At 38.8% G+C, this 22,418-nt stretch overlaps 1 protein-coding gene across 1 annotated transcript in view; it reads left to right on the top strand.

Annotated features, from left to right (window-relative positions):
- The window catches only part of NPAS3 (neuronal PAS domain protein 3), a gene marked incomplete at its 3' end in the record, with an annotated part of 691,615 nt that overhangs the window by 224,991 nt on the left and 444,206 nt on the right, over positions 1 to 22,418 (top strand). The window contains exon 5 of the mRNA XM_021715010.1: positions 7,211 to 7,242. Coding sequence (XP_021570685.1) covers positions 7,211 to 7,242 — 32 coding nt within the window. The remainder of the gene's footprint in view (positions 1 to 7,210; positions 7,243 to 22,418) is intronic.

The following is a 22,418-nucleotide window of genomic DNA, read 5'->3' as shown; positions in this document are numbered from 1 at the left end:
GTGTTTATTAAAAACAAAAATAATGGCCATGCTAATCATTTTGAACTCTTCATCTCATCTAATCCTAAAAAGAATCCTATGAGATTGGTGTCCCTTTATGTATATAAAAACTGAGGTTCAAAGGAGCTAATTTGCCTAGAGTCATCAGCTAATAACCAATGAAGTGGCAGGATGACTTTTCTCTGTCTGAACAATACTGTGTAGAACCTTGTTACTCAATGTGTGGTCCATGAGTCAACCTCAATGGTGTCACCAGGGAGCTTGTTAGAAATGCAGCATGTCAGGCCCCATCTCAGACCTACTGGATCAGATTCTGCAATTCACAAGATCCTCAGGTGATTCATAACACCTTTTCACATTGAAGTTTGAAAAACAAAGGGGTAGAAAGCTTTTTAGCATGATTCTGACAAGATCCACAAGAAAACACTGGGTGGAAAAAAGAGTTCAGAAAAATAGTTGGAATCTTGCATTATAAAATGTCAGAATACAAAGTGTTCTATGCTGGGGGAAAAATATTTGAGATGCTCAAGTATTGGGGTGAACCACACGAAATAGCCAATAATATTTAACTCTTTTTGGACAGCAACAACAGTTTAAAACCTAATAAATTAGAGCAAAGCGCCCACATTGAAGTACCTATGAGACCCAAAGATAGACTGCAAGTGAGTAAGGCCAACTGACAGGCTTTGTTGATGATGAATTAAAAATGAATCCCAGAATCCCTGCAGCCCAGTGCTGTGTAGGTAAGTGTGTGTGCTGAATGGGTGAGCCCATTGCCTTGCAGCTCTTGAGTGCTTACTGAGTGTCTCTGCACACAGGATGGCTTCCCTGAGTGAAGGCTTATCTGTGAGTAGCTTTCTTACACCAGAACGATGTGTCTAGGGATCAGTGTCTATTCTCACTTATTTGTTCCAGTGTAATAATTAACAAACCCCTTTCATTCTCAAAAGTGTTTCCCTTTGGTTGCTAAATTGTATGGTCACCCAACATCTAAGAAACTTTGGAAAAAAGTAATGTTCAGAAAATTCCATGTATTAAACGATCACAAAATTGGTTATAATGGAATATTGAAGATTGAAGCATAAGTGTTCTAATATGAATGAAAGGTCATTTATCATGGTTGGCTTTGAGATTTTTGGGGGGGCGTTATTTGTTATTTATTTATTTATTGTTAAATATTTTTTATTTTAAAGGTGTGGGATACAATTCAGATTTAAGTATACAAGTGGTCATCCTACAGGTAAAGTTTGGGCCTCCCTTTGGTCCCCACTTCCAAGTTTGAGATTAGGTACCCTTACTGATGTTATGCCCCTCCTACCCCACAGTACTATCCCACTACTGCCAATCCCTTTCTTATTGTATTATTGCAAATGTTTCAGGGTCCACTTCTGAGTGAAAACATGTGATACTCAGTTCTTTGATTCTGTGGTAGATCACTGAGTCTGATAGACTCTAAATCCATTCAAGTTGCTGCAAAGTCCATACTTTTTTCTTCTTTAAGGCTACATAATATTCCATCGTGTATATGTACCACATTTTTTTATGGTCTTGAGATTTTTAATAGTCATGCAATCTTATGGAAAAAGCACATGATGAATATCAGAAGACCTGGGTTTGGGCCATGGTTTTACCACTAACTATGAGATTCTGAAAAGTCATTGAAATTCTCTGAGTCTCTGCTTCCTTATTTATGAAATAGAAATAGTAAAGCCTACTTTACTGATCTCAGTGACATGTGCATCATATAATATAATGTAGAAGGGAAATTTTTGAAAGCATTGAGGAATTGCAAAAGGTGTTGCTACTGGGTCAATATCATGTCATGGAAAAAAGGAAAAAGGAAAAAAGGGGAAAAACAGGCAACTTTTGAGAAAATATAAAATAGATATTCTAATACTTTAAATTAAACTACAAGAAGGATAACTCTTAGAAGCATAGCTAGTTCCCTTCTCTACATGTGGGTTGTGGGTAGCACTTGATTTCATTGAATTATGCCAGAAGTTGCCCTGCCCATCATTGCTATTCATTAGTGTGTCTCTCAGCAATTATAATCAAAAGGAATTTACAAGAAGTGAAAGTATAAAAGACCAAAACTTAATGTAATACCATTACTCCTTACATATATTCCAAATTCTTTTTAAAACAAGGTATTGACTTTTGTCTAACGGGATTTGTGCCTCTGACTCTATGATGAGTTCATTTGATGCTCTATTCTCCTTCTGATAATTAAACTGGATACATTTCTTGTCGGAGGGATTTTTGAGAACCAATTATTTTGTAGTCAGTGATTTTTTTTTTCTGTTTCTGACTATGTAGGACCTTTGGAAGGAAGAATAGCAACGAGGGCAAAGACAAGGCACCCTCTCTTGGCCCTGGAGATGCTAGATTTCTTGAATTTCTGCTGGCTTAGAAAACCTAACTGATCCTCATCTTTAAGTCTTTTGTGACAGATACTTCAGAACTAGATAATTTAAATTTTTTTCTTTTTATTGCTTATTTTGACACCATTCTTTTTTTTTTTTTTGAGTTGGAATCTCACTCGGTCGCCCAGACTGGAGTGCAGTGGCCGCTCCTGGCCCCCGCAGCCTCGACCTGCTGGGCTCCGGCGATCCTTTCCTCCTCAGCCTTCCAAGTAGCCGGAATTACAGGCATGTGCTACCATGCCCGGCTGATTTTTTGATTTATCGTAGAGATGAGGTCTCGCTGCCCAGGCGGGTCTCGAACCCGCGGGCTCAGGCCATCCACTCACCTCAGCCTCCCAAAGGCACGGGATTACAGGCTGAACCACCGAGCCTGGCTGACACCATTCTTTTTAAACAGTTAAGTCATGCCTAAGATCATTTTTTCTCTTTATCATACTTTTTCTGGTTTCTTTGTTACCCAGAATGTACAAAAACCATGTCCTAATAAACAGATTAACTTAAATATCTTTTAAAAGTTCTCTGGCTTGAATATTAAATTTATTTATCTAGTAGTATGCTTTGACCACACATACTTTAATTTTACTTGTGTGAGCTTTGACAGTTAAGAAATGAGTGAATAAGAGGTCAAATTTAATTGTTTTAATCCATGGTTTGTGAGCACCGGGTAATCAGTCTTGTGACTCATTCACTCTTTCTTGCTGATTCTGAGTACCTCGGTCCTTTCCATTGTAGCATAATGTTCCAAGCCTGTCAAATGTTCCAAATGTCCTTATATGCCACAAAAGAATGGTCAAAAAACACAATGGCCTTAGAAAAACAGTAATGTGGATGCCAGTCTATCTACTTGAATATATTAGAGCTTACTCACAATTTAAAAACTGACTTTCTCCTTATTTTCATCTCTTGGATTGTCATTGTTTGCGCAGTTATAAAGTGGCTTGTTGACACCAAATATTTTAATAATTTGATTCCAAGGCTTTGTGCCTGTGCCTTTGAGATGCTGGTGTAGTAATTAAACTGTCTTTTAGCTGAAATGCTTGCAAAGCGTCCAGTTCTGTGCCTGGCAGCTGGTGATGCATTATAGAGACATTGAGCTAATCGATTAAAACCGCAGAGGCATGGGAGTTGTCTGACAGCCCTGTACTAGGATGAAATTAGTTGGAATTGCATGGTGAAATTAAGGGGAATGCAGCTGATTGCAGCCCTTCTGGGAGAATCCTGGGTGAGAGGGACACTGTGCGTTGATCCCTGCGTAATTAGGACAGCCATGTTTTAACAGTATTTCTAAGGTATTAAAATGGACTGGATAAATCAGCAGGGCTGCTTCCAGTGAACTTGGCATCCATCCACTGTGACTGAAATAACATGAAATTTTTCGGCTGCTAGAGAATGTGAAATTGGACTAATTGTCTTTTAACTAGTCTGCTCGACTGCTAGCCTGGAGCGGGACTGAATAGGGGATAGGCTGGTGGTGCTGCAGCTGGGGGATGGGAACTGAGATTCATGACTATTATTGCAGCCCATCTGAATGGATAACACCATCACATATGCAGACAGCTTTGATTTGTACTGTCTTGTGATGAGGATCCCTTCCTCAATATTTTAAAATCCATTTTAAAGTGGGATGCTTTGATTCAAAGCCTACAGAAGTCTAACCCTGTTCCTTTGACTTTCATTATTGCTCATTCCACTCTTGAGATTCCCCTAGAAAAGGGAGGAGGGGTTTAAGAACCTTGTAAATTCCTCATCAGCTGTCTACATATGACTTTGTCCCACAGTCTATTATGAGTAGGGGCTCATTGTACAGAGAAGAGGCATGGATGCATATTACTGATTCTGTGTGTCGAACAAAGGCTTGTTCCCTAATCGCTGAATGTTACGACTGGCCCAACATCCACACTTTAACATGTGATTAAATACAGGGCCAGAGAGGTTAAATGACACGCCCATGGTCACAGAGTAAGGTCATCTAGGGCCCAAGATTGGTATTCTGCTGTTCATTTCACTATAGTGAATTGTCATTGCTACCTCCAGTTAGCATTATTTTGTTTAGCATTATATTTTTCTGTGTATAAATAAAAGTAGAATTTCTATGGTACAGGCATTCTTTTTTTTTTTTTTTTTTGAGTTGGAGTCTCACTCTGTCGCCCAGTCTGGAGTGCAGTGGCCGCTCCCGGCCACCGCAGCCTCGACCTGCTGGGCTCCGGCGATCCTTCCGCCTCAGCCTTCCAAGTAGCTGGAATTACAGGCATGCGCTACCACGTCCGGCTGATTTTTTGATTTATTGTAGAGATGAGGTCTCGCTGCCCAGGTGGGTCTCGGACCTGCGGGCTCAGGCAATTCACTCACCTCAGCCTCCCAAAGGCGCGGGATTACAGGCTGAGCCACCGAGCCCGGCTAAGTACAGTCATTCTTACCAGTCTTAGAGTGCTTGGGTTATCCTTCTTTCTTTAATGTTATTGAGGTCACTCAAACTCACTGAAGTGGTCTTAACCACCATCAGTTTATGATTCTAGAAGGTAAAGCACACATACAAACCAACACACAAATGACATTTCAAGAATTCTCAAAGAGGTATAGGAATCATCTGATCATATTTTCTTGTCTTCTGAAAGGCATATTTGTGATTATTATCTATTCTTCTAGAGATGACTCTTTATAAGCTAATGGAAAGCCTTATACTAGACTGTATCCTTTTGGCTCATAAAAGAATTTCTTGGGTTGAGTTGTGTTCTGTCATCTGACTATTTGGGAGCATCAAACAAAATAGAAGAAAAAAACACTAATCATTGTGTTTACTATAAGAAAGTTGTTGTGGGTATCATACATCAGATTTCCTTTCTCTTAGGACCCATGAGAAGGGTTTCTCTACGGTTCTGTAAAGGGAAGGTTATGCTTCTTTGAGTAACCAGTATATCTGTAAGTTATAGATCCTGCATATGTGGCGATCAGAGTTGTGGCCTCCTTCTGTTAGGTTCAGAGGACTTCTTGACATATACTTTGCTATTTAACACCTCTTTTCCCCTCCTCTTAGTTCTCCATCCTTTTTATTCTTCTTCATATTTAGTATCTGTTGTTCAATTGTGTCATACTGTGGTTTGCACCTGTGTAAACTTCTTCAAATCTTTTTCAGGATTCTTGTACAAGTAGTCCTTATTTAGTCAAAAGATATTAGAATTTAAAAATACTGTAAAAGGGAATAGGCACTTATGCTGTCCCCTGGATACCTCACATAACCTCAGGTTTAGCTGTGTTTTTGAGTCATATTTTAAATGACTTAAGAACCATTGTTCCTTTATAGAAACAGAGCTCTGTTTTTTAAAAGTTCTTAACTCTGTATAATTTATGTGAGCTCCAACATTTCTAAACTGTGTATGTAGAGGCAATCCCAGAAATATATCATGCAGATATGGATAGTGTGTGCTCGTATGAATAGAAAACTACAAATGTGGACTAAGAGAAATAGGAAACTAATATAAACAGATAGCTTCTATGTATAGACTCTTGATTTGAAGCTACTGATCCTCCATATTATACACAACGTTTATTATAAGACAGTGGTCAAATTATTGGCAGAAGACTACTCATATTACCTCAAAAATGATTTTGTTTTCTCCAGAGAAAGGCAATATTTCTTAAGAGAAAAACAAATTCACCTTGAATAGCATGTATCATTTGTGTGTACTTTCCGTGTACCTGTCACTGGTCTATACTTTTTGAGTCTATATATCATTTAATCATCTCAACAGCTGTCTGTAGTAGTTCTGAGCTCTCTCATTTTACAGACGAGGAAGGCTGCACTTACGGCGATGATTTTTGGCCCTATCTGCCATTCCAGAGAGGGCTCATTGTGTTTACAGGGCCAAGATGGATCGGAATGGGACATGCCCACAGGCTTGTCGCTAACCCTGGTCAGATCCGCTTGTAGAACCTATGATGTAACCACTGTGCTAGTGTGCACTTTGCAAACGTCCAAGGAGATGGAAAATATATGACTTCCTAAGTGGCTCTCATGCACATTTCTTCTCCAAGATTAATTAAGGGGTTTACGGAGCACTCATGTTTCCATTCCTAGCATAGTCATATGGAAAATGAGAACATACTTTAAATAAAATATCCATTTGGCAGTCAGAGCAACTGAAGTATCTGATTATCAGAAGTTGAACTCAAATGGCATGAGGAATGAAAACAAATGAATGGGAGACAGAGCTTTCACAGTCAAATGGTTGGCTTCTTCCATGAGTCCCCATCACCTTACACATGGAGGGAAAATGATCTTTCTAATGACTAGTTCAATGGAAACGTTAGGGACCTTTATTTGGTCTAGGAATTAAGGAATAATGTATTGTGCATTTAAGATGTTCTAGAGAGTATATGCCATACCCTCTAGTTACTAGGTAAAATATTCCCATTCCGATCTATCTTGGCCCTGTAAACACAATGACCCATCTCTGGAATGGCAGATGGGGCCAAAAATCAGCAACAGTGAAGCACAGGGATGCTGTTAACTTTTAGTCATCTCAGACATATATTGTACACTTCAAAATTAGTTAAGAGGGTAGATCTCATATTAGGTGTTCTTACTACAATTAAAATATATATATTTAGCCGGGTTCGGTGGCTCAGCCTGTAATCCCGCGCCTTTGGGAGGCTGAGGTGAGTGGATTGCCTGAGCCCGCAGGTTCGAGACCCGCCTGGGCAGCAAGACTTCATCTCTACAATAAATCAAAAAAATCAACCGGGCATGGTAGCACATGCCTGTAATTCCGGCTACTTGGAAGGCTGAGGAGGAAGGATCGCCGGAGCCCAGCAGGTCGAGGTTGCAGTGGCCGGGAGCGGCCACTGCACTCCAGTCTGAGCGACAGAGTGAGACTCCAACTCAAAAAAAACAAAACAAAACAAACAAACAAACAAAAAAATATTTATATATATATTTGAGATAAGAGAAAGATTCTGGCTCTTTCTGTATCCTCGTCTCTCCCACAACCTCATGGCACCCTCTCCTTGCAAAGCCCCCCTTCTCTTTTTCTGTCTTCAGATGTTTGTCTCGTAATGCTTCCTGCCTGGATTGTTCCCCCTTCCACTCCCTTGTCCCCCTCTGCCTAAAATCCTAAATCTACTTTGCCTTTGTAGGATTCAGAGTGAAATTTAAATCTTTAGATATGCCACTCCTTCAAGTCTTCTCATCTTCCTCCACTAATTGAGACAGAATCAGGTGCCCTCTGCCAGGAGCTCCAGTGGTGCCCTGAACCCCATCCCATTCCCATCCCATCCCATCCTATCCTATCCGTAACCCTGTCATAAACCCATTACACTGTTTTATGGAGTGTCTTTATTAGTTTGACTTTCCTCCCCAGGCTGGTGAAACACTTGAAGCTAGGGACCATGCTTCTTTTCTTCCTCGTGGTACTTTTAGTGACCAGCATATGGCCAAAATGCAAGCAGTGAGTTGAGTTCCAAAGTTCAGGTAATCAGTTAAATGGGTACACCAACGCTCTTTCCACTGCTTCCACAGAGCCTGTGTAGATCAGTTTTGTTTGGTTTTGTTTTGAGTTGAATTCTCACTTTGTCGCCCAGACTGTAGTGCAGTGGCATGCTCACAGCCACCGCAGCCTCCACCTGCTGGTCTCAGGTGATCATTCCGCCTCAGCCTTCCAAGTAGCTAGAACTATAGGTACGTGCCACCACACCCAACAAATTTTTTGATTTATTGTAGAAACAAGGACTCGCTAAGTTGGCCAGGCTGGTAGATCAATATTTTTAATGATGTGTTTCCTTGGTAGAATTACTTATAATTATATCTCATACTTGACAGCATTTCTTTAGCTTAATTTATCCCTTTCTGGAAAGTTTGATAGCTTTGTGTGGACAGTGCTTTTAGCCATTTCTTCATTCATTCTACCAACTATCTGCTAGGTTTTTTGGATACAGAGAAAATAATCATAGTTGTTTTTAAAAAGTCTGAGACAGAGAAGCAAACGGATAATGGCAGTGGACTGTATTGGTGCCCCAACTGCTTTATATTTTTAAAAATCTTCATTTCTCAATTTTGTGTTCATTCAATACAGGTGGCTGTCTCCTTGTGGGCCAAAAAAATCAGCATGAATGATTCTTCTCTAGTGTTCTTTCAGGCTCCATCTCCTCTCTAGTGTTGTTTCAGGCTGTTGTGAGTGATTATAGCATGAATGTGAAGGCTTTTCTTGGTGCCTTATCATCAGAATTTGGTCTTGTTCTTAGTTTTTTTTATTAGGTGGTTTCTAAGTGCACTACTTTCTTATAACCTTCTCCACTGTAGTCAGAGGTTTGACTTACTCTGACAGTGAAGTTTCTGAAATCACCACTTTTCCCACTGTGAAGAAGATAGAAAAAGAAACAAAGGAATATCCCTTTGGTACAGTGAAGCTATGATATTTCTCCTTGGTGAAATAGCAGCCATACTTTTCTTAAAATTATTTTCTAAGTGGAAGTTGGGCTACTTCCTGAGCAGAGACACATGGTTAGCAATGCTAGGGGGAAAAAAAAATCTAATATGCAGATAGGACATTTATCTTTAGACAGCAAAAGTCTGGAAATACAATTTGCAATGATAAAAATAGGTGATTTAGTAATATAGGTAAAAAAGAAATGAACTTCACCATTTTGGAGTTATTTGTGCAGGAAAAAGCTATGTGAAAATGGTTTGGGAATAACTCTCTCTCTTGGAAATGCTGTGAAGTTTTCTTTGCTTTTCATTGTATGGGCAGCTTGCTGCAAGCTCACTTTGTTGTTAAACATGAAGTTTTACAATGTAGATTGCACTAAGAATTTTTTAATGGAGCAATTTAGAGCAGCTGCAAAGGGCTCTGGAATTCCCACGGATTAGTCTGCAGACTTTTCTGTGATTACAAATCCCACAGTGAGAGGAGGTGAGGCATGCAAGTCCTGGGAAGGTGGGGGTGTGAGTAGCTGTGCAGAAAGAGAGACGGGGAGAGAGAGTAACCAACAGGACACACACAGATGGACAGACATGGCTGACTATACATGTGTGCTTTTCTCTACCCTGCTCCCCTCTTGTTTACCTACCCTCTTTCTTCCAAGTTAATTTATCTCTTTCTCTCCATGTTTGCTCACCCCATTCCCTCCACCTGAATGTCTCTCCCACTGTTTGGTACAAGTCTAGTAAGGCCCCCATACCATGTTTCAAGAAATGACTCCTTAATCTGGCTTCCTGTTATAGTCTGAAGAAGTGTTTAGAATTTGGAGCCAAACATTTCTTTTCTAGATAAGAAAAATGGAAGCTGAGAGAAAATAAAGACAAGTGCATGGTTAAAGAACTAGTTAATGGCAAAACATAGACTAGAATATAGTGTTCCTGGAATTCACTGCATGTACACTCTACCAAATTGGCATATTTTGTTCTATTATTTTGTACTTGTCATTGTACTGCTTTATTATGTTTTCAAGTAATTTTGTGTATGCAGTTTTTTTCTTCTCTCAAAGGAAATCAAAGTTTCCTGAGTAGACCAACCATATCTCTTAGTAACAATATCTAGCATTTATTGATTACTTATTATGTGCAAGTGACTTTGCAATCATTTCCAACTTATTCATTGCAAACTTTCTCTGAAGTGGATTTTAGCCTAGAGGAGGAAACTGATTTAGAGAGGTTAGATATCTTGTATAGCTTGGTGTAGGTAGTAGATTTGGGAAAACCAGGTCTGCCTGGTGTGAGAGTCCTGAATCCTAATGATCACTCCTGAGTCTGAGCTTTTTATCAGTGCTCTCCATTGCCTTCTCATCTGCTTTGGCCCTTGAACATTTTTCATAATCCTCTGTGCTCCCTCAATGTTTGTTCATTAAGGCCAGCCTTTCCTGTAGCATCTGTCTTTTCCAAGACTTTTGCATTTGAGAGTCTATACACACAAAGCCATTTGCCCTCATCTCATCTAGGTTATGAACTTTGGAATGCCCAAGCATGTTTCCCAGAATGGATGAAATTGTTCAGAGATGGGTATATGGAAAGTATTAATATAGCAATGCTACAAAATTCATTCTATGCAATATATGCAAGGATGTGGTAAATCGTAAACATGGTGCTGAGTGAAAGAAGCCAGATACTAAAGAGTAATATAGTACTATACATTTATATAAGTATAAAACAAAGCAGAACTGAACTATGATGTTACAAGTCAAGACAGAGGCTGCACTAGGTCAAGGAGGGTACAGGAGAAATAATTTGGGGGGCTTATTATTGATTACCTTTATATTCATTTTGTAAAATGTATCAAGCTGTTTGTTTATAACATGGTCATTTTTCTGCCTGCACATCGATGTAAAGTAAGCACACAAAAAACCCTAAAACACCTTAAAAAAAAAACCCTACTGTACACATTTAAAGTTCTTATGCAACCTGTGTCTAGAATGAACCAACCTGGAGCACTCTCCAGTCATGAGATGCCAACGCTAACACAGTGCCTGGTACATTCGAAGGTAGCTAGTGAATGTTGTGTGAACAGATGAAATAAAAGAATAATTTTATGAAATTAGGATACCATTCATAAAACATAGTTATGTGTTTCTCAGTCACTTAAGGATAGAAATAGTGGTACCTAACACACTTGTATGTTGAAGATGTTTCAGGTTCTGTGGTAAGTGCTTCACATGGATTATTGTACTTAATCCTTATAATCTGTAAAGTGTGTGTCTTTATCACTCCCCATTTTGCAGATCAGAAAATGAGGTGTTAAAGGAGTGAAGTTATTTGTTGAAAGCATGTGCCTAGCAAGTTTTGGAACCAGGATTCAATACAGACCAGGCATTCTGCCTCCAGAGCTTCTAATTTTGACCATGTGGTTGCTTCTGTTTAATATGTGTGCATGCATGCATGTGGGATATATATCACAGATATGTAGAATTTAGTAGCTGCTTCAGCCCTGCCAAACCTTGTTGATGACACCTTGCCCCTCATGAAACCCAACATGATAACTATAATAACCGCCCCTTGCCTGTCCTCTGTCTCTATATGCTACCGCCAGACACTGGTTATGGTCCTTTTTAGCCTGATGGCGTCTCCCATCAAAATGGTGTCACTACCAACAGACTCCTGTCTATCAAATATACCCATTGCAGGATTCAGTTTCCCAAAGCATGTTGCCTTTTGTACTGTTGAAATCCTTTTAGGGATGTGGGCTAGGGCTATATGTTTCATGGTCAATCCCATCAGGAAAAGGATAGACTCACTACATGTAAAGATGTTTTGTTAAAAAACCTTAAATATATCTATCATTGCTTTTGAAATTGCCTGAATTCATGAGACCTACCAAGACTGTCCACTATGAGCCCGAGGGTCTATGTAATGTTCAGTTCAGGTTATCAATGTAAACAAAAACTCTAGAAACTAAATCCTGGAGATATAAGGATTATATTTTAATTGTTTGGTTCTGGAATAGTAGCGGAGAGGGGACATCCAAATCAGGGGTTACTACCCCCAGGAAGTCAGCAAAACTAGGAAGAGACCAGCATGCAGCATATGAAATCTTCAAGAAAAAGGTGTTAAGCCTATCTTTCTTCTGTGCTAGTGTACATTTTATGGGATTAATAGAGAATTTATTAAATCCAAATATATGTATGAGTAAATGGACACGTGCTTAATGTTAACTAAGTCGTGTGTTGACAAAATGTGGCCCAATGCATCTCAGCAGTTGCATATCCTTCCTGTTAATTGCATGATCAACTGGTCATTAGTCTAGGAAGCAATAGTAATAACAGTAAACTTCTTGCTTTACTATCTGCACTAAAAAGAAAAAGAATGTTTAAAAATTGCATGTTGAGGTTTTTTTAAAAGTGAGCTGCTTTCTTCCATAATAGGATGCTTTGCCCTCAGAATCTGGTTTGCCGCAGAGCTCAGTGACTTATTTTGTGGGAACCTGATATTTTCACTTCATGCACCAAAGAATGGAACTCAGCACCACCTGAGTAATCCCTTTGTGATGCAGTAATTTTAAACTGGGGGCATAATGGTTACAGATTTCTAAAGAGATACCAAGAACTCAGTACAGCAAATTCTTGATTGGAGGGAACTGTTTGCATCTAGCCCCACTTTTTGTGACTGTGTTTACAAATCAGTTGGCAAGTGGAATCTACAAGTGGTGTCTAATTGCACCTTTTAGTTTGTCTGGACTTTGCTATATGAATGGCTTTAGTTTGTAAAGTAAGTGGAAACTACCAATCTCATTCCACTTTGAATTGTAGGGCCAATTCGCCCTACAGAGCCAGAGGGAAATGTACAACCCTTATGCTTAATCTGCTAGACAGTCTAGCTTCCAGTTCCAGGGTTTAAAAGTATATCAACTTCCATTTAGATAACAGATGAGGATACTGTAAGAGGGAAGCATTATGGAGGTATGGTGATAACACAGATAGGTGTCTGTGCCTGGCTTTCTATAGCGTTTTTAAAGGCCTCGTATCTCAGCCTAGCCTTCATGTAGGAATGCCAGGTCTGAGGTGAATCTGTTTCAGCTGATGGTAATGCAGGGCAGGGCCACATTAAGTGATCAGTCTGTTTTTATACGTTTTAAGTCTCAGAAAGTGAACACTGATTTTATAACTGTGGCCTGGATTTGTTTCTCCCTAGCTTCAGCCTCAAGATGAGAATGAAAGAAATGAAATTTTAATAGCATGAGGTTAGGATGAAATTCCTAGTTAGTTAAAGATTAAATTAGCTAGAGGTTTTGTTTATTGTGAAAGTCATGCATGATCCACTGGTTTTATATTTTTGAGGTATTTCACTTTCTGTTCAGGTACAAGCTGTCAATCAAGGCTAATCAAACAGGCACAGTTAACATGATACATCATAAAATTTCACAATAATGTCAACCTGTAATTCTGTCAATCTGATTAAGGGAAATGGGCTAAAAACAATATTGTCATTTTGTAATAACACTCAGAATGTATTACAGAGTCATGTTACTATCATCTCCCGTAACTCTGTACCTGACTTCCACCAGAGGCAGCCCTTGCTGATGACTAATGGTCAGGTAGTCAAAGCTATTCCTTGATCTTACTACTCATGAGATTTGGAGCAGGGTCGCATAAATGGAGAATGCCTGCACCCCCCCATCCTCCCCCTACCGCCGCATTTCTCCAGTCTGATGTCTTTGATAAATCCAGAAGGATGCATTCCAGAAACAGTGTCAATATATTATACTACTTCTCTCATGTGGTATAATACGAGAGGGCATTGAATACTCTTATTTCTTCATTCAGTATACTTATTATACATATGTTCTCTTTTTATGAACTTACATTCTGGGGTATTTCAAAAGTACCCGTTTGAAAAAGCTCTGCAGTTAACAGTAAAACACCGGCTACCCGTTACATAAAGCGATAAAGTATGGCTCCCTCTGCAAACTTTATGTTTTGCTTTGCAGCCCCAGGATATCCAGATATTGGTCCCCCATTGAATTAGGAAGGATAATAGACTCTTAACTCAGGAAAGCCCTAGACTTGGGCTCTGTCCTTGTCGTTTTCTAGGACCTTTTGCCTGGATACCTAAACTCCCTTCAGTTGTTGGGTCTTCCTTATTGCCCCAATGGTTAGATTTTAATTCTTGCATATTCCTTTCTCTAATGAAAAAATAAAAACCAAAAAACCACCTGTCCATATTTTTACTGTGGATATAGACTCAGATCGTTTTCTTTATTTTAAATAACCCCTGAAATATGTTTTATAGAAAAGAAATTTCTTACAGAAGGAAAAGAATAGCTGGTCAATGATTTTACATTTTATTATTAAAGCCGAGGAGACTTCCTACAAAGACATCTTACTCAGAAACATAAACAAATAAAATCGATGAGGTAGAGCATCTCTAGTTGATGCTGAGAAACCCAACTCAGCTCCCTCTGACCCTTCCCTTCATTGGCACATTTTGTGAATTGCTAAGCTACATGATTTCTAGTGTTCCATTCTAGCATTCGTTATGCATTTTTGTGGAATATGTTATGTTGCTCTGGTGCAAGACAAACTCTTTCAGAGGAAATGTATTAGTAATGTACTAAAGGTTCAAGAGACAGAGAAATTTTCAGGTTACTGCAATTAATGGGAGCATATTCAAGCTGCACAGGTATGTCATGAAGAGCAGGTAGCATTCTTAGCAATACCATCAGTGCGCTTGTTAGACAGGCGTTCAGAATATAACTGTCAAGCCATTTGTTTCCATAGGAGCTGACCCATCAGAGATTCAAGTAACTATTTCCTCAGACTTGAGCATTTGTCGCTGGCTATCCTGCATTGGGCCATGTCCATGTTATTGTGCTTGACCAACCCCTCTCATTTCTTCAGCTGGCTACATTCTCTACTTACTCACAGCTTCATGGTTAAAAATCTTAAGATGTGAAAAAGAAAGCTGAAGTCAAATGGATTAGAAAAAATGTATAAAAAATTAAAGCATGGCAAGAGTTATTCAATTTAGAGGCAGAAACAGATTAAAATGGGCATGGAAGAGGTGGTAAACCCATTCCCCCTCCTCTCTTTCCTTCCCCTCCTCTTCTCAATAAACATTTGACCAGCATCTATTTAGGACCAGTAGTGTTGATAGACAATGAAGTTACTGTAAAACATTCTAAAAGCACTTTTAAAGAAGAGTATGATTCAAGTGACTCAATGAGCATAACGAGTGACTTTGAAAGAAGGTAGGAAACACTTAGGATGGCAACCAGTTTTTTTCATAATCACTTTTAATAAGAGATCTTCAGTAATATGATGGAAAGCTTAATATAACACTGAGTAATAGATGTGTAGGGACAGCATCTCATGAATGGTAGATAAATTATCCTGAAAAGGGTGAAGGTAAGGATCCTGTGATTATAAAAAAAAGATAATTAACTAAAAAGAGATATGCAAAAATTCAAATATTAGAGGGCTATATTTTGTGTTATGGTCAAGTTCAAAAGGTCAAAATAACACTAATTTTATTTCTGGCAATAGTTAAGAGTTCAGAATTAATAAGCTTGAGTATTAAGGTAATAAAAGGAAATAAACAGAGGTTTGCTAGTTGTTGAATGGCTCAAGGTAAAAAGCTCTTTGACCACTAACATATGGATCATTAATCTAATAAGACAACATATATTGAACAGTTGTAGGCAACACGCTGTGCAGGTGCTAAATAAAGCAAGATATGTAAGAGGATGTGTGCACCAATAACCAGAGAATAACACTGAATACAATGGTGCCATGAGAAAACTAACTGTAATTTTGTGTAAATGAAGAAAGAAAGCTTGCTGGCTACCTGAGTAGCAGGGGTGGCTCAATGGAAAATGTTTCAGTTGTTTCTCCTTGCTCTTATGCTATAGTCTAGAATCTTTACTGTGAAGGCATGGTCCTCTGCTGGACTGTCTTTCTAGCTTCTGCTTTCTCTGTTCTTCACCTACGTTGACCTTCTTTCAGTTTCTTGAAGTCTCAGTGTTATTTCTCTCTACTACCCTAGACATAGTTTCCTTTGTCTGGAATGCTCTATCTCAGTGCCCCGTTCTTTGGCCTATTTTACTTTGGCTCTCACTTCCCATCTCTTCCAAAGTTTAGTTTTCTCAGGGTAGCCTTTTTGATGCCCGGTTCTAGGTCTGATTCCTTTGTTATACACTCTCAGTGGCTCAACTCCTTCCCTTCAGAGCCCTTTTAATTACACATTAGTGTGATGCAATGTTTAATGTCTATCTCTTTCACTGTTTGTAAGTTCCATGAAAGCAGGGATAGTATCTGTTTTTGTTTCGCTCTGTATTTCTGGTACCTTGTGATTGGCAATTTAGTCACATTTGATGATCTAAATGAACTCTATTTAGAGTAATGCTCTAAATAAGCATTAATACCTAAAAATAATTGAGATTTGATTATCCTTTTCCCAAATTTCAAAGGCACTGGCATTTACTGAATAAAGGAGTATGTACACTGGGCTTTAAGAGATGAATAGGAGCTGCAACTGCCAAAACCAGAAAATGAGGGAAAGAGCATCAGTGAATCCAGTGATGAGCATGTCCTCAGGACGTCAATGGACTGGTGAGGGTGTGTGTGCCTTTGCGAAAGCCACTTGGAAGGAAGGAGTGGCCACATCATGAAACATCTTGCCCTCCAATGTGATGCTGTGGTGTTTGGGATTTTGGGGTGGAATTTGGATTCTTGGAGGGTGACTTTTGAGGACCCTAAGAGCGAAAGATAATTTTCCAGAAAAAAACACTAAGTTTTATTTATTACTAGCTAAGATTTACAAAAGGATTTCAACAAATTATGTCATTAGGATCCCCCAAAAATGTAGTTATGGAAAAATTATATTTTTTAAATGAAAAGATTTCAAACACCAAGTGTCTATTACATGTAAAATGCCATTCTATCTCTGATGTAGAGATGAATAAAATATGACCCCTGTTCCTTTCCTGATGAAAAGCCAGGGGAAGGGTGGTTGGGGGATTATTACACAAAACAATGAAATTTCCCAAGATAAGACTGTGATAAAGCCATGCTCTGATGACCTAAAACAAGATAAACACTTCCCAGCTCCTATAAAGTAGTGACTTAAGGGTAAACCCTAAAGTTGATATCTTCAATATCAACTATTTCAGAGGAGACATTAATAAAATACTTCATTTTAAAAGCCCTTTCCTGATACTAAAAGCCTGCCACTGTGTGCTGCAAATGCTGTCATTTCTTTCTTTCTTTCTTTCTTTTCTTTTTTTGCGTTGGAGTCTCACTCTGTCGCCCAGACTGGAGTGCAGTGGCTGCTCCCGCCACCGCAGCCTCGACCTGCTGGGCTCCGGCGATCCTTCCGCCTCAGCCTTCCAAGTAGCCGGAATTACAGGCATGCACTACCATGCCCGGCTGAATGCTGTCATTTCTATCCAGCCCTACCCTATCTTCCCCCAGCCTTCTAGATAGTTTTCTGAAGATGCCAAAAATGAGGCAAATCATACTCTTCAGGTTAAGGATTCACCAGCAAAGTAGAAGAGTGCTTATTGCTGTCAACATCAACTTCACAGAATAACTTTAGGCTCAATTGCTGAGGTGAAGCATATAGATTGGCTCTCAATAAGCATCACTACCTATGAATAATTGAGTTTTGATGATCCTTTTCCCAAATTTTAATTAGAGTGCTTAGGCAACGTATTTTGTTTTAATACGGAAGCATTTATGGAGTCTATAAAGGGTGTTATTGGTTCAAACATTTGCTCTAAAAAGAATGAAGGTTTCATTTGCTAGCTGAGTGTTTATGATATCCTTTTGGTGAAGAACAGTACTGCTCACTTATAAAGAGTAGACAGTAGGAATGCAATGGCATGGAATCAGAAGTCCTGTCTGTTTTAGCAAGCTAAGACTTTAGTATGGTATTCCTGTTCAAGTGAAAGCATGTTAACTCTTTTTAAAAGGATTTTAGTGGCTGGGCTCGGTGGCTCAGCCTGTAATGCCAACACTTTGGGAGGCCGAGGAGAGTGGATTGTCTGAGCCCGCGGGTTCAAGACCTGCCCGGACAACCTGGCGAGACCTTGTCTCTGCAATAAATCAAAAACTAGCTGGGCATGATAGCATGCGCCTGTAGTTCTGGCTACTTGTAAGACTGAGGTGGAAGGATCGCCGGAGCCCAGCATGTCGAGGATGTGGTGACTGGGAGCGTGCCACTGCACTCCAGCCTGGGTGACGGAGTGATACTCTGACCCAAAAATAAATAAATAAATAAATAAATAATAAAAATAAAAGGATTTTAACATTTTCAAAGCACTGTAGAATACATAATCAAATGAGGTAACATTCTTTCATTTGAACAGGAATACCATACTAAAGTCTTAGCTTGCTAAAACAGACAAGACTTGTGATTCCATGCCATTGTATTCTGACTATCTACTTTCTATAAGTGAGCAATATTGTTCTTCACCAAAAAGATATCTTGAGCTCTCAGCTAGCAAATGAAACCTTTATTCTTTTTAAAACAAATGTTTGAACCAATATCACTCTTTATACTCCATAAATGCATCCATATTAAAACAAAATGTGTTGTGTAAGCACCCTAATTAAAATTTGGATAAAGGATCATCAAGACTCAATCATTTGTAGGTAGTGATGTTTATTGAGAGCTAATCTATTTGCTTCACCTCAGCAATTGAGCCTAAAGTTATTCTGTGAAGTTGATGTTGACAGCAATAAGCAGCTCTTCACTTTGCTGGTGAATCCTTAATTAGAACTGGAAATTGACCTTCCATATGACCCAGCAACCCCCCTCCTCAGAATATACCCGAAGGAACTCAAATCATTCTACAAAAAAGATACTCGCACAACCTTGTTTACTGCAGCACTGTTCACCATAACAAAAACATGGAACCAACCCTGCTGCCCATTGAAAGTGGACCTGGATGAAGAAAATGTGGTACATATGTATAATAGAATATTATGCAGCCAAAAGGAAGGACAAAATTATCAACCTTACAGCCACTTGGATGAATTTAGAGTCCATGATACCAGCAATCTATCACAGAAGCAAAAAACTGAAGACCACATGTTCACCCTTATAATTGGTTCCTAAACATTCATCACAATTCTACAAGAGAGGGATGGCAGGGCAGTAGCGGGACACTGCCAGGGAAGGGAGAGGGACATGTAACATCACTAAGGGTACCTGATCCTAAACCAGGCAAAGTGAGGACCAGTCGGAGGCCCAAACTTCACCTGCATGTAGACTACTAATATACCAAACCCTGACTTGTACACCACACCTTTATAATAAAATGTAAAAATGCTAAGATCCTTAAGCAATACTAGACATAACATACTTTGCCCTTTTAAATTACTGAAAGATAAAGACTCTTAGCTTCTTCCAAATGTTTCCCTAAAACAAAACAGTAAAAAAATGCAAGCTGTGATTAAGAATGTAAGAATCAGACTTGATTTTCAGATGCTGCTATTCTAGCAGAATGAGTTGAACCTTAATTCTCCCATGTAAAGAATATTCTCAAAAACCTAAATTTAATTCCTATAAGAGGTACTTTTTCTCCATTGAAGATGTTATTGTTATTTTAATCTTTAATTAATGTTTCTTTTTATAGATATGTATTTATATAGACATCATTATGTACACACATATACCTCCATAAACACGCATACACACCCACCTTACTCAGTAGTGAAAACTTGACTTAATAGGTGTAATTTTCTTTCATAAGTGCAGATTCTTCCATGCCTACCTATCTATGTCTCTGCAGCATTTTTTTTTTCTGGTGTTAATTCAACATATTGATTTAAATCTATTAAGCCCAGTTGAGTTCTGTATGGCTTAGATAATGTAGTCCTAACAGATGAGGGCTCCTGGGGTGCAGCTGCTAACGCCACTATATCACAATTATGTTTGGTTGTAGATGTAACTGCCTACATTATATACCAGATCTGCAAAGTCTGCATAAAGATTTGGTGTCCTATCATAGCTACAGAATTCTGAATAGAAATTTTTTCAACACCATTTTTGGGGGGTTTATATATAAGTGGAAACATGCAGTTTAGGTTATGTAAGCAGGCAAAGTTGTGGTTAAGATTTTTGAGTCTGGGTAAAATTGTGCTTGGTAGGTTAGGAGCTGCCTATGGATGAAAAGGGTCTTTTCTGTTCAATCTGGTGACTCCCGTTAACTAACCAAACACTGTTCCTCCAAGAATAAAGAGCTCGGGCCAGAAGGCCATGCTGGGCTTTATTTTAGAAAAAAAAAATCACATGATTTTCTTTCTTACAATGCTCAAAAAACTGTTTCTCATCTTTGTTTCTCTCTGCATACTTAGTGATGACATATGTAAAAATCGAAAGAGCTTGATTTTATAGAAACCAAACGAAGCTGTACTGCCTGTAAATGAGTTGAAAAGATAGACTTAAGTTGCATACTTACTGGTTCTAATCCCAGCTCTGCCATTTCCTGGGGATGTTATCTGAGCAAATCACCCAACTCTCTTTTCTTTGGTTTCCTCACGAGAGCAGGAGGAACTCTACCTCTGGTTTGTTGTGAGTTTTAAATAAACGAATATACACAAAGCATTTCGATTTATGCTATATACTATGCCGTTTGCTCCCAATGGATGTCATTAATTGTAATTATCTGGAAACATTTATATACACTATTATTCAGAATACAGAGAAAAATTATAGAATAAAAGTACTCGGTTCCCACAATGAATAAGAGAAGACTTATTTTCTGCCTCTGTCTCCCCTTTACCCTCATTTTTTACTTGGAGATGCTTAGTATGTTTCACTAAAAATGTTACTCAGTAGTCATGATCTTCAGTAACTTGATTCATGGTCAGATGCAGGCGAATATAAAATAATAAGTAAACCACACACACAAAAGCAAACATAGTAAAATAAGTATCTTGGGGTTTTCCTTGGTTCTACCATCAGGAACCCTGCTGCTTGCGTAGAAAAAGAACCTTGTCCTTCCTTCCATGAGGAGAAACCGGGAGCACTGACATTTCCAACTCCTTGCTGAGAACCTATCTGAGCTCACTAGTTCACTGACGTTGGAGCCTTGTGCTCTTGCCGCCACATGAGATGTTATTTCTTATCACAGCAAGTGTCACTTCTGCTGCTCCAAGTTTTCAGGCTGCTTCCCATGAGTCCTTCTCTGCCCTCCTTTCGGATTGGCTTTGTGAAGGTATAACGACCAGAGATTTAATCACATACAGAACAATGTCTGGAACAATTGGTCATTGATATTTTTGAGGCACTTCCTGCCATGAAAGGTCTTTTGTGGTTTCCACTAAGCTACCCAGTTGTTTGGCTTTTCCCCCAATTAGCTCTTTCAGATTATGCTGGGATAAAGATTATTTTTCAGGGAAATCTTCAGTCTCTTCTATTCAGTGACACTTAAGACTGACCGACTTTATAAATAATTTTTAGAAATTATTGTAACTTGATGACTGGTATATGTTTTCATGAATAAATCAATAAATTGAGGCCAAAGAATATGTTTATTTCAACCTCTTGCTAGCATTTTCCTCCTGCCAAAATCTATTCTATCTTTATGTTTTCCCTTTCCACCTGGTTTTTGGGGAGTATATACCTGTGCAGAGATATAACCCAATTTTTATTTTAAAGAATTCTGAGAAAATAATATGTAAGGGGAAATATAGTTTAATAGTCAATTGTGTAACATTTAAAGTCCTTCCCCTTGTAGTTGAACAAAGGTAATGAGTATTACTTATAATCTGACCATATTTTTTTTTTTTCTTTTTTTTTTTTTTTTTTTCATTAATCAGTAGTTTTTATTATGGTTTTGTGGGGTACAGTTAAGGGTAGGTGTACAATGACGTTTCATTCAGGCACCCTGTAGATAAGAAGTGTTTTCCCATCCCCCGACAGATATTTGCTACTGTTAATCCCATCCCCCTCCCCCCCATAGTTTCCCAGTACCATCCGTCATTTTCTCATAGTATTGCATTGGATGTTCAAGGTTCATTATATGAGTGAGAACATGTGATATTCGGATTTTTGTTTTTAGGAGAGATCACTCAGTATTATAGACTCTAGTTCCATCCAGGTTGCTGCAAAATTCATGATTTTGTTCTTTTTTATGGCTGCGTAGTATTCCATCGTGTATATGTACCACATTTTTTTAATCCAGTCCTCTTTTGATGGGCAGCATGGTTGTTTCCAGGTTCTTGCTATTGTGAACAATGCTGCGATAAACATACGTGTGCAGGTATCTTTTTTATAGAGTGATTTGTGTTCTTCAGGGTATATTCCCAGTAGGGGGATTGCAGGGTCATATGGAAGGTCAATTTTTAGAGCTTTTAGGAATCGCCACACTGCTTTCCACAGAGGTTGCACTAGTTTACACTCCCACCAGCAGTGTAGAAGTGTTCCCTTTTCACCACACCCTCTCCAGCAGCTGTTATTTTTTGAGTTGTTGATAATTGCCATTCTGACTGGAGTTAGGTGGTATCTCAGTGTGGTTTTGATTTGCATCTCCCTGATGATTAGTGAGGTTGAGCATTTCTTCATGTGTT

Source organism: Carlito syrichta, unplaced genomic scaffold, assembly GCF_000164805.1.
Source record: "Carlito syrichta isolate Samal-C Ts95f unplaced genomic scaffold, Tarsius_syrichta-2.0.1 Scaffold306534, whole genome shotgun sequence".
NCBI lineage: Eukaryota > Metazoa > Chordata > Mammalia > Primates > Tarsiidae > Carlito > Carlito syrichta.
This window is presented reverse-complemented; position numbering and strand designations above follow the sequence as displayed.